Source organism: Molossus molossus, unplaced genomic scaffold (genome assembly GCF_014108415.1).
Source record: "Molossus molossus isolate mMolMol1 unplaced genomic scaffold, mMolMol1.p scaffold_m16_p_14, whole genome shotgun sequence".
NCBI lineage: Eukaryota > Metazoa > Chordata > Mammalia > Chiroptera > Molossidae > Molossus > Molossus molossus.
Window position 1 is genome coordinate 83,771,195 of NW_023425349.1, and position 16,504 is coordinate 83,787,698.

At 41.9% G+C, this 16,504-nt stretch overlaps 1 protein-coding gene across 1 annotated transcript; it reads left to right on the forward strand.

Annotated features, from left to right (window-relative positions):
• The first annotated feature begins 1,542 nt into the window (after positions 1 to 1,542).
• Positions 1,543 to 16,026, forward strand: ZNF510 (zinc finger protein 510). Its single transcript, XM_036260375.1, has 6 exons — positions 1,543 to 1,603; positions 3,273 to 3,559; positions 4,691 to 4,749; positions 11,854 to 11,980; positions 12,268 to 12,363; positions 14,342 to 16,026. The coding sequence occupies exons 2-6, from the start codon at positions 3,493 to 3,495 to the stop codon at positions 16,024 to 16,026; spliced, it is 2,034 nt and encodes a 677-aa protein (XP_036116268.1). The 5' UTR covers positions 1,543 to 1,603; positions 3,273 to 3,492.
• The last annotated feature ends 478 nt before the right edge of the window (positions 16,027 to 16,504 follow it).

Here is a 16,504-nt window from a genome sequence, read left to right on the forward strand (position 1 = left end):
TATCATTATCACCCAAATGTATCAGGGCCCACCGAATAGGGGCTTATGTTACAAATCTAAACCTAAATCGGCCTGAATTTATGGGAATACATCTCAGTGTTAAGGAACCTAACACACGGCAGTCACAGTACTCTGACTCAGCTTTTGCCGGCTTACTTGACCCTAGAAAACAGGGCCTGCCTTAGGAGGAAATCTCTGATCTAGCCACGCATGTCCTGTTTCCAGGTTGCCTCTTCAAGAGCTCTATAAAATCTGCTCTTGCCCAAAATCTCTCTGAAGAGTGATGCTGCTTGTTAGGCGCTCTGCCTCCCTATTCCATGATGGTTTTCCCTTGAATAAAGGACATCAAACGCGTTACTAGATTGTTTTAGGTTTGGCATTTGACTCATATATCTTTACTTCTCTTAGCGGCTCTGAGATAAAAGGCACAGTTTGAACAGTCCCAAAATTTCCCTTCATAAACTTTACATTACAAAAATTTCCAAACACACACAAAAGTAAAAAAAACAGCAAAATGAGAATACGAATATTCTAGAGGTAGAACTTAACATTTTGCTGTATTTGTCTTTCTAGTTACTTAATTACAAATAAATAATACAATACTAAATACTTTAATATGCATCTCGGAAAAAAAGTAAACTTGCCTACATAATCCCAATGTTATTATCAGAATTAACAAAAGTAACGATAACTTCCATTACTACCAGTCCACAGATCTCCACATTCGTTCCCAAATGTTTCAGGCGTGTTTGTGGGAAATGTAGTCTTGAATGGCATGGGCGTCGCGCGGCATTCTGGGAAGGGATGGCCCGAACTTCTCTCTGCGCCTGCGCGGCCGCCGCACGTTCCTGCCCGCGGCCTCTCCCGCCTCGCCAGTGCTGAGGGCTCGCACCTCAGGTGAGATCCTCGGGTGTCCGCGCCTCCGCGCGCCTGGCCGGCCCTCACCCAGGTCTGGGCTTGTGTCTAGGGGAAGGAAATAGGAGGTTCCGGGGTCCAACCCCGAAAGCGGGGCTGCCGCCGCCGAGCCTGGAGCCAGGCCTGGACGCAGAGCTGGGCACGGCGGGTGGGGCGCGCCCCTGCCCGCGGTCTCCGGTCTCCGTGGGCGCAGGTGGGGTGAGTCCTGGGCCCGGGATGCTGGGTGCGCGGGAGAGGGCGCCGCCGCTGCGGGCCTGGTGCACACCGCCTGGCGGGCGGGGGCGGGACGCGCTTCACAAGCCGACCGTGAACCTGACGCGCAGCGCGCGGGCCCTGGGTCTGCAGAGGTTGTTAGGAGCCAGAGGACCCGGTCAGTTCCGCCTCTGTCACTTGGGCATGGGTCAGGTTTGTCTTTTTTTTTTAATTATATAAAAACTGCTTTGTGGTGGTGTTCAGAGAGAAAAGCCAAAACTTAGAAAGCATTTATTTAACCAACTGCTAGTTAATGAGCTCTAATAAATACTAGTTATGATGGTCGGCTGCCATCCTACTTGGAAGGCAGCTTTGTTCTTTTCATTTAGTATTTCATTTCATTCTCACAGCCCCTCTATTTATAGGTATAACCACATCATTAAAAAATATGAAAATGGGCTCAGAGGAGTAAACTTTACACACCGAAGGTCACAAGGTGAGGAAGCTAGGATGCAAATACAGATGTGCTTGACTCCCAAATCAGACTTTGTAAACCCTGCCTACCTACAGGCCCCTGCTGCCGCTCTCAGGGCACTAGCCAGGGACTTGTGCCCAACCCCAGGACTGTGATTGTAAAGCCAGTGCAAGCCGAATGCCCCTCTGTGACAAGTGTCTGTATTCTGGCATTTCTGGCATCGCTCCCAAGCCTCTGGGTAAGGCTCCTGGCACCTCCTGCACTTGTGTCCGTCTTCAGAGGCACATTCTTGGTCTAGTGCAATAGAAAAATAAAGTGAGCCTCATGTACAATTTAAAATGCTCTAGTAGCCACATTAAAAACTAAAAAGAAATATGTGAAATTGATTTTAAAAACATACAGCAGGGCCTAGAATAATGACATTTCATTCAACAGCATTTTCTAATAACGTTGATGGGGGGGGGTATTCCTGGCTACACCACTGTTTATGTGGAGTTTGCATTTTCTCCCCACGTGTACATGGGTTTCCTCCAGGAACACCCATTTCCTCCTACATCCCAAAGATGTGCTCGTCAGGTTAATTGACGTATTTTCATCGTCCCAGTGTGAGTGAGTGTGAGTGTGTGTGTGCCCTGCAGTGGAAGGGCATCCTCTCCAGGGTGAGGTCCTGCCTTGCACCCTGAGCTGCTGAGGAGGCTGTGGACACCCTAAACCAGAATAGGCGGGTTAGAAGATCATTATAATACTTGTTTTTATTATTCTTTTTTAAACACATGTATAGCTCACATTTATTTCAATGTTTAGTATTGGAAGTGTTGTTTGGTCTTTATTTAGAAGTTTGATGATGTTTTTATAACCAGAAATATGCCATAGGTACTTAACTCTTGTTTATATCAATTCACTTATGATAAATTGGTTGTTATATGCCATTTCATTTAAAGCTGCTGTTTCCAAGAAGCTATTGATGATTTTAAGTGAGGACTTACTGTATTGTGTTTATCTTAATATGTACAAAATATGTACAAAATTCAACATGTGGCAGTAGCCACATTTCAAGTGCTCAACAGTAGGATTTGGCTAATGTCTACAGTAATGGATAAAACACTGAATCCCGCCCTGGCCGGTTTGGCTCAGCGGTTAGAGCGTCGGCCTGCAGTCCAGAGAGACCGGGGTTCGGTTCCCGCTAAGGGCACGTACCTCGGTTGTACTTTGTCCCCGGCCCTGGTTGGTCGTGCGGGTGGCAGCCACTCGATGTGTCCCTTCACATTGATGTTTCTCTCTCTCCCTCTCTCTCTCCCTCTCCCTCTCCCTCTCCCTCTCCCTCTCCCTCTCCCTCTCCCTCTCCCTCCCTCCCACTCTCTCTGAACAAAAAAAAATGGAAAAAAAATGTCCTCTAGTGAGGATTTAAAAAAAACACTGAATCCCAAGAGGATCAGGTTTAACTGCATCATATACACGAGTGGTTCCCAACTAGGGTGATTTTGCTCCCCAGAGGACTTTGGAAATGTCTAGAGATGTTTTTGGTTGTTACAGCTGGGGAGAGGCTTGCCACTGAAGTGCTGCTAGACATCCTATAATGCACAGGACAGCCCCCCTGATAAGAAGTTATCCAGCCCAAATTGTCAGCTTTGTTGAAATTCGGAAACACTGCTCTCTGTGAAAGTTTCAACTAAAAAAATTTGTTTCCTAGGCCTAAGTCTCAATGTCTCTGGAACAAAGTGGCTCTTGTGTGGCAAGACGGAGAGAGCCCTAGGGACAGGAGTCCTACCTGGAAGAACAGCCCCTCTGACAAGGACCACCCTCTCCAGAGCTTCAGAGCTGATGCAGGAGAACCCAGAGAGGGGTGGATTCTGATCCGCCCCACCAGAAGCAGTTCTTAATCCCTCGTCCAGAGAGAGCCCAACTTGGTGATGTCGCCACATCCAGAGGCCCTCACAGACTGTGTGACACTGGAAACTGGGGACCAGCTTGCAGAAGGTGGGAAGCTGGGATTGAGAGGGATGGGTGACTGTCAGGCTGCTCAGGAAAAGCCACAGCCAAGGAAATTCTGTCTTCTCCTTCTTAAATAGCCCTCCGTTTTCTTCCTTCTTCCTTCTTTCCAGATTCTGAGCCATTCTCGTATCATGCCCATCACATGTGGCATCTAGAAATATGCTGAAGCCTCCTTTATCCTGAACATGTAGAATCACAAAATGGTAGTATAGAAAGGGATTTCTATTTCCAACTCTTGAAACCTTAAAAATATCAAATCTGAGATGTATGTTCCCTGGCTACCCAGGACAGAACTAGGAACAAAGCACAGTGCTATTCATTCTGTCACAGGTCAGTCACTAGAAGTGTCTTATCAAAAGCAAGACTTTGGGGGGTTGGGGTAGATGAGGGTAAATGGAAGATAAATGATGATAGAGGGAGACTTGACTTTGGGTAGTAAACATACAATACAATATACAAATGATGTATTCTAGAATTATACACCTCAAGCCTACATAATTTTATTAACTAATGTCACCCCAATAAATTCAATAAATATTTTTTTTAATTAAAAAAAAGAACACATTCAAAAGAAAGAAGTAAATTTGACTCAAGAATTTTAGCCATCAAGGGGAGAATAGAAAAGGAAACTTAGCTGGGGGGAGAAAATAGTCTTTTTGAGAAACTGCAACAAATTAGAATAAAAGGATTTAAATTTTTTCATTAGTAAGCATCTTATTCTTTTTAGTTTTCTGTTGATTTTCTAACTCAGTGTAAATAATAACAATATAATTAATATTAAATATAATAATATTAATCCTCTGTTTTGATCTTTTTGTTAATTAGTCAGAGGGGACATACTTTTTTTAAATCAATAGTAAAATAATTTACAATCACCCAACAAAAAATAGTAAGGTTATACCTACATGATCATATCAGAGATATGTATATATCAGAATATGTGCATATTCGGGGAGTGCTGGCTCTGTGTGTTGCTTCCTGCCCCTTCTCAAGGGTCAGTGGATCGTTTTTCTGTAGGGAGGCCTTTTCCCCAGCTGGTGTGATGGGATTTTTAGGCAAGTGAATACAGAAGTTCACCAGACCTCTCATGACTTCATTCCTCTTTCCTTACCTCAGCTTATCCTTCACAGTTCTCTACACTTTCCCAAGAGCAGCAGAAAATGAACATACCTCGGGTGAGTTATTTATTAACTCCTTTTTTATAATGGGTTTTATCGGTGGTTAAGGAACTGTACATTGACATGGAAAAAGAGAACTAGAAAGATGCTGACATCGTTCAAGGAGGATAGAGCAAAGCAGATGAATAGCACAGCAGAGATGTCCTGTAGGGAGACGCAGGTCCTCATGTTACGGCTTTTCCAAAGTGCTGCTGCAAATCTCTTCCTAACTTTTCTGATAGGCGTGTCAGAGTCAGGCAGACAATATTAATTTAAAGATTTGTAATAATGACGTGCTTAAGCCAAACATTCCTCAAGGAACTTAAAATCCTCAAGTCAGGCAAAAATGTCTTTGTTGGTTTTCCTGTAGGTGATAGTGCAAATCTCTCTAATAATAACCCTGAACTAAATGCAGGATGTTTTCACTTTTTCCTCAGTAGAAGTAGAGGACATATTGCCAAGCAAGGCTTTTGTTCATACAGTTGTTCAGGTCACTAAACCAGAACTTGAGGGAGATATTTTCCTGATCATCCTGTTGAATTTGGGAATAATACTCAGACTGGGTGGAGGTCAGCATGAATGATCTGTATATTCACGTTCTTAAAACTGTCTCTCCCTAAACATTTCTCTCAAGTACCTGTCATAAACAGGTTGTTCGGGCAGTTTAAAGTTCTATTCTCTGGCCCGGCCAGAGTGTGGCTCAGTGGATTGAGCATTGCCTCAGTGGACTGAGAGGTTCCGGTTCAATTCTCTGTCAGGGCACATCCATCCCCAGTAGGGGGCATGCAGGAGGCAGCTGATTGAAGTATCTCTCTCACATTGATATTTCCATCTCTTTCTCCCTTTCTCTCTCTCTAAAACAGTAAAATATATATATATATATTTTTAAAGTACTAGTTTCTGACAAATGTCACCACACTTTTCATTCACATCTCAGTCCACTGCCTGAGGCCTTGATGTCTCTCCTCATATACCTGTGATCTGCATGTACCACTGACCTCATTACAGTCAAATCCAGTGGGCCCTGCCTAGCTGGTCCTTACCTCATGAGCCCTGCGTGCCGTGCCTGTCTGTCCCTCCCGGAAGAACTCTTGTGTTGGTGTCTGTGACACCCTCCTCTGCTGCCGTCCTGCCTCGTTCCCTTCATGGAGTCATGTCCTTCTCTTGTCACAGGTCTCATCCACAAGTTTCCATTCCTTCTCACTACTCTTCCAGCTAGTCTTCTTGACTCATTCTATCCCCTCTCTGGTTTTAACAATGATGTATTTGCTAGTTCTCCCAAGTGTGGCTCCGCAGCCCACCCTGATCCATTGCACTTTTTGTGATGTTGGAAGTGAGCTTCACCTGTCCTGCCCCAAGTGGTGGCCAACAGCCACCTGTGCTGTTGAACACTGGAAATGTGGCTTGTTTGATGAGGAACTGGATTTTCAAGTTTTAAATAGTCACGTGTGGCTACTGGCTACTATACTGGACATAGTTGACTCAACATCTGTCTGGGGGTGTCTGCAGCTCAGCTGATTCAAAGTAAAAGCCAACATTTACAGCTTTTCCCAAACGAATGCTCCTCATCTCCCCTTGTTTCTTGATAAACCCTATTCAGCCAAACACCCAAGCCGAAAAAGTGGGTGCATGCATCCTTGGCTGTCCTTCTCTTACTCACATTCTCTCAGCTCCTGCTGGGTCTGGTCAGTAATCACGTTTTACTACATTTCCTACTTGGGTCCAAAACAGTAGCAATTTTATATGGTTCAACCTAATGTATTTTTAATGTATTTCTCTACTTTATTCTTTCTACTGCTATCTTATGGTCTTTCAACTGAAGTGTTGGAATAGCTTCTCTACTAATCTGCCCACCTCTTTCTTCACCTCCTCAAGTACATTTCACATGGATTGTTCCATCTAAATGCTTGTGAAGTACTGTCTCTTCTGCAGGTAGAGTGGCTCCTCACCCCTACAATAAAATTCCCAGTTTTTCAAGATAATCAATTCAAGCTTTGGAGGCATTACTCCTTCCCATTTCTTCTTTTTATTTTACTGCTGCTCTGACTTTTTTTAAAATATGTTTTCATTTATTCTTTCTAGAGAGAGAGGAGTGGAGAGAGAGAAACATGTATCAGCTGCCTCCTGCACACCCCCTTCTGTGGATCGAGCCCACAACCTGGGTATGTGCCCTGACTAGCAATCCAGTTGGTGACCTTTTCGCGCATGGGATGACACTTAGTCCACTGAGCCAAGCTGGCTGCGCACTGCTCTGACTTTTTTGACATTTATTTGTTGAACAGTCAAGATGTTCCAGGGAATTGACACGTGCTATAGTTACAGCTTAAACAAAACAGATAGGTTTTTTTCTTAATACTGTTCACAGTCTAGTGGGAAGACTGAAAAATGGCGGCAGAATAGGTAAAAGCAACACATTCCTCCTCCAAATGCAAAACCAGAGTTACAGCTAAAATTTAGAGCAATTAACCTGAATTAACAACAGAAGGTCACCTGAACTGGAATATTATATCCAAGGAGTGAAAAAAAAAAAAGCTACAGAGACTGGTAAGAAGGGAGGAGACGCAGAAAGGTCTGGTCCCGGCACACAGGGCAGCGGCTATGAAGCCGAAGAAATATTGTGGCTGCAAAAGCCCCCCCAGAGGAAAGTAGGCGTCTCAATTCTACACCAGAACCCCAACCCAGAACCCCAGGGCCTGAAAGAAGAACCTGCATAACATTTGTCAGCAAAAATAAGCAGGGACTTTGTCCACCTGGAAGAGGAGGGGGTCTGCTGGAGTCCTGGGCAATCTCCTTAAAGGCTAATGCACAGGGACTCACTCTCGGGCACTTACCCAGGGCTCTGGTAGAGGGAAGGAGACTTGGGGCGTACACATGACATAAGGAGAAGATATGGGGGAGCATAGCACTGGACATTGGGAAGGTAGGCTCTGAGGTCCCAGTTCTCAGCCAATGTCTCACATGACCCTCAGACGCCATATCCCAGGGTCCAGCACTTTTATTCTTACAGCACCAGCTGGAGAAAGTGCACTATCCCTGTTCTTCAAATACTGGCAGCTTCATCCTACCAAACTCAAATCAGGCATAAAGGACTTTTGGCTGTACCCAAAAGGGACTTGAGATGTGCTTTTTTTCCTAGAGAAACTAGAGAGTCTCAGATGAACACTGAACTGAGTGGCTTGGGAACAGGAGCCAATCTTCTCCTCTCCCCACAGAGTAGGCAGGCTCCATCCCCAACGGAAGATGCCCTGGTCAGTGCCCCAGGCAGTAGGCAGCTACGGAGCATTTGCAAGCCTCCCTTCAAAATCCCTGGAAGGGCGCCGCACCAAAGGAGAAAGCAAGCAGCTAACTACTCAGCTGAGGACCCACACCACCCCCAACAAAAGACTGCCTGGATTTACATGTCCCAGCTCTGCCAGCACTGCCTTCAAAGCCCAGTCCCACAGGGAGAAAGAAATACAAATCAGAACAGACATTTGGAGCCACCCCCATCTGAGGCCTCCATCAGAGCCTTTGGCAGTGAATTGCAGAGATAGAAGGGGGTAACAAGCTCTCACACCTCCCAAGAGCTGATACCACCCCAAGCAGAATGGCCAGACTTAATCTATTCCTTCAGGCCTCACCTGCACCACCCAGCAGGTGCAGCCACAAAGGGTAAAGGGGTTACAATTCAGAACTGGAAATCTGGTATGTGCCCCTTGGAGCCACCCTTCAGGAGCACTGGTGGCCACCCGGAGCTAGAAGGTAAGCACCAACCCCAACAAAGGGCAGCCTGGATTAGCATTCCCCAAATTGGCTGGCACCACCTCCAAAGCATAGTCCTACCGGGGAAGGACGTGCAAACCAGAACTGGGACATTTGGAGCGACCCCCTCAAAGGCCTGCATCAGGGCCTCTAGCATTGAGCTGCAGAGAGAAGGGGATGACAAGCTCTCACACCTTCTAGAAGGCAGCACCACACCAAGCAGAGGGGGGCAGCCTTGATCTATTTCTCCAAGCCCCATCTGCACCTTCTGGCAGGTGCAGCCTTGCAGAGGAAAGGAAGCAGAGCTCAAAACCGTGAAATCTGGTATGACTCCCTTCAGGAACTCTAGAGTGAAGATAGAAGGAGAGCAGCTACATCTCTCTTGGGGGCTGAGGACCCACACCACCACAATCAAAGAGCAGATTGGATTTGCATTTCCAGATCCTGCTAGCCCCACCACCCTGCTAAAGTCATATCTGCTCGGGATAGAGGGGTGTAAATTGGAGCTTGGACATTGGATGTGACTTCCTTGGAGCACTCCACCAGGACCTCTGGCAGTGCACTATAGAGATAGAAGGAGGTAAATGGCTCCCCTTCCTCGCTCCTCAATGGCCAGCACCATCCCAAGCAGAGGGAGCAGCCTTGTTCTCTTCCTCCAAGTCCTGCCAGTACATCCCTGCTGATACAGCCTCACAGGTGAAAGGTCACACAACTCAGAACAGGGGTATCTGGTGTGAGCCTCTCAAAGCTTCCCCTCAGGATCTCTAGTGGGGCACTGCTGAGCTAGAAGGCAAGCAACTAGCTCCCCTCTTGAGGGCCAAGGGCCCGTGTCACCCCAATCAAAGGGCAAATTGGGGATTTGTATTTCCAAATCCTGCTGGCTCCATCCTGTACCCATGAATAGGCCAACAAAAATTAGTTCCCAATTACAATAGGAGAGTCCTCATAACCCACCAAGGGACATTCCTAGAGCATTCAGCTCAGGAGATCAAGGAGACTTAAGCACTGTGTTCCACAGGACACTTACTACAGGTGGCCACCCCATGAAGACTTGGAGTCATACTAGTTCTATCTAACACAGAAATAAAGAGAAAGAGGCAACTAAAATGGGGCAACAAAGAAACAACCCCCAAATGAAAGAAAAGGGAAAAGATCTAGAAAAAGAACTAAATGAAATGGAAGCAAGCAGTTTATTAGTCAGAGTTTAAAATAATGATTATAAAGATACTCAAACAACTTAGAATTACAAGGACTTTAATGAAAACTACATCAACATGACAAAAGAGAGAAACTGAACAAGAGCCAGTCAGAAGTGAAGAATAGCAAATTTGATATCAAGAATACACTGGAAAGAATTAAAAGGCTGGATGAAGTGGAGAATAGAATCATGACTTGGAAGACAAGGTAGGGGAAAAAAAAACAAAAAACACCCCAAACAGAACAAAAAAAAAAAAGAATTTAAAAGAATGAGGATAGTTTAAGGGAAATTTGGGGCAACAAGAAACATAAAAACAGCCTCATCAGAGGGGTACCAGAAGGAGAAGAAAGCGAGCAAAGGCTAGAGAACCTGTTTGTCAGAATACAAAAAACTTCCCTAACCTGGTAAAAGAAAAAAGTACACAAGTTCAGGAAACACAGAGTCACAATCAGGATGAACCCAGAGACCCATGACAAGACACATCATAAACAAAATGGCCAAGACTAAAGACATAGAATCTTTGCCTTTGACTAAAGACAAAGGCTGTAAGAGGGAGACAGTTAGTTACCTGCAAGGGAGCCCCCTTTAGGCTGTCAGCAAATTTCTCAACAGAAACACTTTAGGACAGAAGAGATTGGCATGAAGTATTCAAAGTAATGAAAAGCAATAATCTGCAACCAAGACTGCTCTATACAGCAAGGCTATCATTTAAAATTGAAGGTGAAATAAAGAGCTCAGTCAAAAAAAGGCTAAAGGAGTTCAGTACCACCAAACCAGCATTGCAAGAAATGCTAAAGAGACTGCTTTAAGAACAAGAAGAAATACAGAGAAAAAGGAACATAGGCGTAAAGAAAAAAAAAAATCACATTAAATAAGGACATATCAATAATAACCTTAAATGTAAATGGATTAAATGCTCTAATCAAAAGATATAGCGTAGCTGAATGGATAAGAAAACACGACCTCTATACACTGTCTACAAGAGACCCACCTCAGAATAAAAGATTCAAATAGGCTGAAAGCGAAGGGATGGAAAAAAATATTCCATACAGCCTGGCTTGTGTGGCTCAGTGGTTGACCATCAACCCATGAACCAGGAGGTTACTAGTTCGATTCCCAGTTAGGGCACATGCCTGGGTTGGGTACAGGCTCAATCTCCAGTAGGGGGCTATGTAGGAGGCAACAAATTGATGTTTCTATCTCTCTCTCTCCCTCTCCCTTTCTCTCTGAAATCAATAAAAACATTTAAAAAATGTATTCCATGCAAATGGAAATGAAAAAAAAAAGCAAGGAGCCCTGGCCAGTTTTGCTCAGCAGTTAGAGTGTCAGCCTGCAGACCAGAGAGGCCCGGGTTCAGTTCCCACTAAGGGCATATACCTTGGTTGCAGTTTGTCCCCAGCCCCAGATAAAATAGACTTCAAAATGAAGGCCTTAACAAGAGGCAAAGGTCACTACACAATATTAAAAGAATTGATCCAACAAGAGGATATAACCTTGGTAGACATTCATGCACCCAATATAGGAGCACCAAAAAATATTTTAAAACTTCTGGAGGACTTTAAGGGAGAGATCAACAGCAATACAATCATAGTAAGATAGACCACATGTTAGGACACAAACTAAGTCAAACTTTCCTTTAATTAGATTGGTTAGTCCAGAAGTTGGCACATTTGTTCTGTAATGGGTCAGATAGTACATATTTTTCTTTGAGTGTTATAAGGTCTCTTATGGAACTACTAGGCTCTGCTGTTTCAGCACAAAAGCAACAATAGACAATACAGAATGACTGGGTGTGTGTGACTGTGTCCCAATAAAACTTAGTTTAAAAAGTGGCAAGCTGTATTTGGCCACAGATCATAATTTGCTGACCCCTAGCCTAGAGTATGTATATTGAGGTGTAGGATAAAAAATAGAAGGAAATTTATTATTTTTTCCCTAAAATATACTCAAGCAACAAAGGCTTTACTAATGTACTTATTGATTTTACATGTATGTAACTAAAAAATATATACAAATTAAGTTATACTTTTACTAATTAATTCCAAAGTATAAAATTAGATCCAAAATAAGCATACTTGTTTTCATTTGTTGTTTTAAGCTCTTTACAGTAAACATAAGAATTGTTTTCATATGTATTTTTCTGTGTCACCTAATTCTTAATCCTTAGAAATGTACTGTTGCAGGCCTCAGTGTCATTCAAGGATGTGACTGTGGAGTTCACCCAGGAGGAGTGGCAGCAGATGGGTCCTATTCAAAGGACCCTGTACAGAGATGTGATGCTGGAGACCTACAACAACCTAGTCTCAGTGGGTGAGCATATAAGCATAACTTTACTTTTGTAACACTATATAGAAGGCATTTCTTATTCATGCACTAGTACACATGGATACTTTCTTAGATTTTAATGTTATTTTGTCTTTTAATTTAGGGATATAAAGTAATTAAACCCTGTTAAGGAATTTGTGTGTTGTCAACTCCCAATGATAAATTCAAATGAGGACCTTCGGGTTGCTCTTCCCGAAGCTGTATCTTTTTCCACTTTTGAATACTAAAAACCGTATCATCTGGTCTAAGTACTCCATTGTTCCTTATTACAGGAAACTGCATTGTCAAACCAGAGGTTATCTTCAAGTTGGAGCAAGGAGAAGAGCCATGGTTCTCACAGAAAGAATTATCCAACGAGAACCACCAAGGTGGGTTACTGAGCACTAGCAGACAGAATTCTGTGGGTGGAGTTAGACTCCAGAAGGTTGGTTTAGCAGTGAACACTTATGTATTTTAAGACTTTTCTTAAAGGGTACAAAAAGCACCAATCAAAAGAAAATGATTAACAGACTTGACTAAATTAAAATTGAGAACTTTTTTCATAAAAGATACCATTAAAAGGATGAAAAAACAAGCCACAGAGGAGCAGAATATGTATTCAGTACAAGTAACATAAGAAGGATAAGCATCCTACAAATGTAAGAACTTCTGCAGGACCATTTAGGAAAGGGTAGCAGCCCAACTGAAAAACAGGCTAAAGACTTTTGAATAGGAACTTTGAAATGGTCATTAAATCTTTGAAAATGTGTTCAATCTTATTCGTTTTCACAGAGTGCAAGAAATATTTAAGGTGAGGTAAGAGAGACTTATATGCTGTAGGATTAACAAATCTGGTAATGCCACATCCTGATGAGGATGTGAAATATTAAATATCCCCATTCTCTGACTGAAATGTAAACTGGTAAAAACGCCTTGAAATTAGGAGGATGCTATCAAGCCAAGTTGAAGTTTTACACACCTTGTCACCAAGCATCCCCTTTCCCAACTGTATCCCCTCCAGTAAAGCATGACTGTATTCTCTAGAATGAGTAAAACAATATTTATGGCAGTATTGTTTTTGCCAAAAATTGGGCTCATCAGCAGTAGAATTAAAGAAACAGTTGTATTTCTAAGGGAGAATTATAAAGCTACATAAAGTATTATAAACATAATATTAAGTAAAAGAAACCAAAAAATATGACTATGTATATATGATTATAAATATGTGTCAGAAAAAAGCAAAACTCAGTTACATTTTTAGGAAGTCATATATTGATGCCAAAACAACAAAGGAAATTATTACATAAACATTTAGAGAGTGGTGAACTCATAAGCATGAAGAAACTGTAACCAGGGAGGGTCAAATAGGGATTTTTGCAGAGCAATTTGTGTTCTATTTTTTGACATGGTTTCTAATTCCATGAATGTTCACTATATACTGTCATATTGAACATGTAAGTTTGATGCAGATATAAATTATGTTTCATGCTTAATGGAGTTAAGAGATGAGCCAAAAATAGATGGTATTTACAAGTCAATAACCTATAAACAGCAGGCATCCAGAATACATAGAGAATTTGGACTTTTCTTAAGCATCATCTTTGCACTGAGACTTTCCATGATACCTCATTTAAGACTGCACTACTTATATAAAATTGAAATGTGGAAATTTAGGATGAGGTAGGTGATTAGGGTCACTTATCGTTCAATTTTGATAGGTAGAATGAATCTAATCTACCAGTGAATCGACTTTAGTTGCAAGAATGGATTTTTCTTTTATCAAGTTTTCATACACTTGTTTGTATTACCATATAGACTCACAGCTATAAGGTGTGTTAAACCCTTTCCCTGTTGGACCTAGCCCATCAAATCTTATTATCTTCTTATTTTTCTTATTACTCTATTTAACCTTATAGTCCTTACTGTATTCATCCCATTATCAGGTTTTCCTGCTCTCTAAAATAACCACTCCAATAAAAGTCTAATTTTGATTTTCTTTTTTCAAATCTTTATTGTTGGATGTAAAATGTATTACAGATGTTCCACATTTTTCCCCCATTGACCCACTCCCGCCCCCTTCCCACCTTTTCCCACACTATTGTCTGTGTTGATTTTCTTTTGATTTCCCTTTTTCATCCAGGTAGGAAAGTCTCATCTGTCAAAATTTAAATACAGATATGCATTTATTACCAGTTTTCTCTCTCATTTTTATTATTTCAATATTTTTTTTAAAATAGTGAATACACACACACACGTGTGCACGCATGCACGCAAATTATTTAATCTTGAGAAACCAAAAACTGAAATGTATATAAGCCCCACTCACAAAAAATATAAGAGTCATAAGATGTTTTCTATTTTTCTCAGTTTTAGAACATTACAGAGATGGTGACCTGATCAAGAACAAGAAAATCAAAGACCAACACTTGCAGCAAGTAACATGGATCAATAATAAACCTTTGACTAGTGAAGAAGAGGAATTTTGGGGAAAACCATTTAATCTGCACATAGCTCCTGTTTCTTCAATAAAAATGTCCTGTAAATATGACTCATGGGGAGTGAATTTGCAAAATATTTCTCAATTTATCATTAATAGAACCTATTCAACAAAAAAAACAGGTTGCAATAATGTCTATGAAAATTTGCCTTTCAAAATTAACTTTGAGAGAACTACTGGAGAGAAATTTTATGAAAATAATAAAAATGGGAAAGCCCTTGGTTATAAGGAAAATCTTCCTGAGCATCAAAAATGTCAAACTTTGGGTCAAGCTTTTGAATATAATGAAACTGAAAAGTTCTATGATGAGGCTGCCTGTGTTACTCACACAGGAAAAAAACCCTGTAAAGATGATGAATTTAGGAAAAACTGTGATAAGTTAAATCTCGTTGACCAAACAATAACTGGGACAGAAGAGAAACACACTCATCTTAAGAAGTGTGGGAAATCCTTCTGTGAGAAGACAGCTGTCAAAGACTACAATAAATTTAACATGGCTGTTAAATTCTATGAATGTAATGCCAGTGGGAATAATTTCAACAGGAAGCCACAACTCACTCAGCCTCAGAGTATTGCCACAGAAGAGAATGCATTGGGATGTAACGACAAAACACAAACTGGTGATAAATCCTTTGAATATCATGAAAGTAGAAAATCCTGCTGGATGTCAGCCCACAGAGTACGCCAGAGAACTCACTCTGAGGTAAAACCCTATAAATGTAATGAATGTGGGAAATCTTTCTGTCAAAAAGGACATCTCATTCAACATCAGAGAACTCATACAGGAGAGAAACCATTTGAATGTAATGAATGTGGAAAATCGTTCTCCCAGAAGTCCCATCTCAGTACACATCAGAGAATTCACACAGCAGAAAAACCCTATAAATGTAATGAATGTGGGAAAACATTTGTTCAGAAGTCAACCCTCAGGGGACATCAGAGAATTCATACAGGAGAGAAGCCTTATGAATGTAGTGAGTGTGGGAAAACTTTTGTTCAAAAGTCAACCCTCAGAGACCATCATAGAATCCACACAGGGGAGAAATCATTTCAGTGTAATGAATGTGGGAAAACTTTTGGCCAGAAATCAAACCTCAGAATACATCAGCGAACTCATGGTGGTGAGAAAAGTTATCAGTGTAATGAATGTGAAAAGTCCTTCTGGCGAAAAGACCATCTCATTCAACATCAGAAAACGCACACAGGAGAGAAACCATTTAAATGTAACGAATGTGGGAAAACTTTTGCACGGACATCAACCCTCAGAGTTCATCAGAGAATTCACACTGGGGAGAAACCATTTAAATGTAATGAATGTGGGAAAAAATTTGTTCGGAAGGCAATCCTTAGTGATCATCAGAGAATTCATACAGGGGAGAAACCCTTTCTATGTAATAAATGTGGGAAAACTTTTGGCCAGAAATCAAACCTCAGAATACATCAGAGAACTCACAGTGGGGAGAAACCTTACAAATGTAGTGAATATGGAAAGTTGTATAAGAAGTCAACTCTAAATGTATGCCACAGAATTCAGGCAGGGAGAAAACCCTTTTGATATAACTATGAAAAATCCTTCTGGCTAAAAGAACAACCCATTTGACATTAGAAAATTTACACAGGAAAAAACATATAAATATGAAAGTAAGAAGAATTTTGTCTAAAAGGTAACCTTGACATTATATCAGAGAAATCACACAGGCTTGTATTCTTCCAAGCTAAGGAATGAAGTCATGCCCTATTAGATAACTCGTACACATCATGCAGGCTGGTAATCTGTTCACTAGTAAGAATTTCACTTTTCCTCTTGGCATATAGCTAATCTAAATTTCCCAGTCTCCCTCTCATCTCCATGGGACTTTGTGACTGGCTAGTGGAATGTGGATGCTCATGTAGCATGCCACATCCGGTTCTGACAAAAGACTTCCCCTACAAACTATCAGGCTGCAGTATGGGTAAAATGGAGATGACTTCCAAGCCCATCTTGGTACCTTGGTTTAATATGGCAGAGGGCAAGGTAAAGGCCAGGGTGCCTG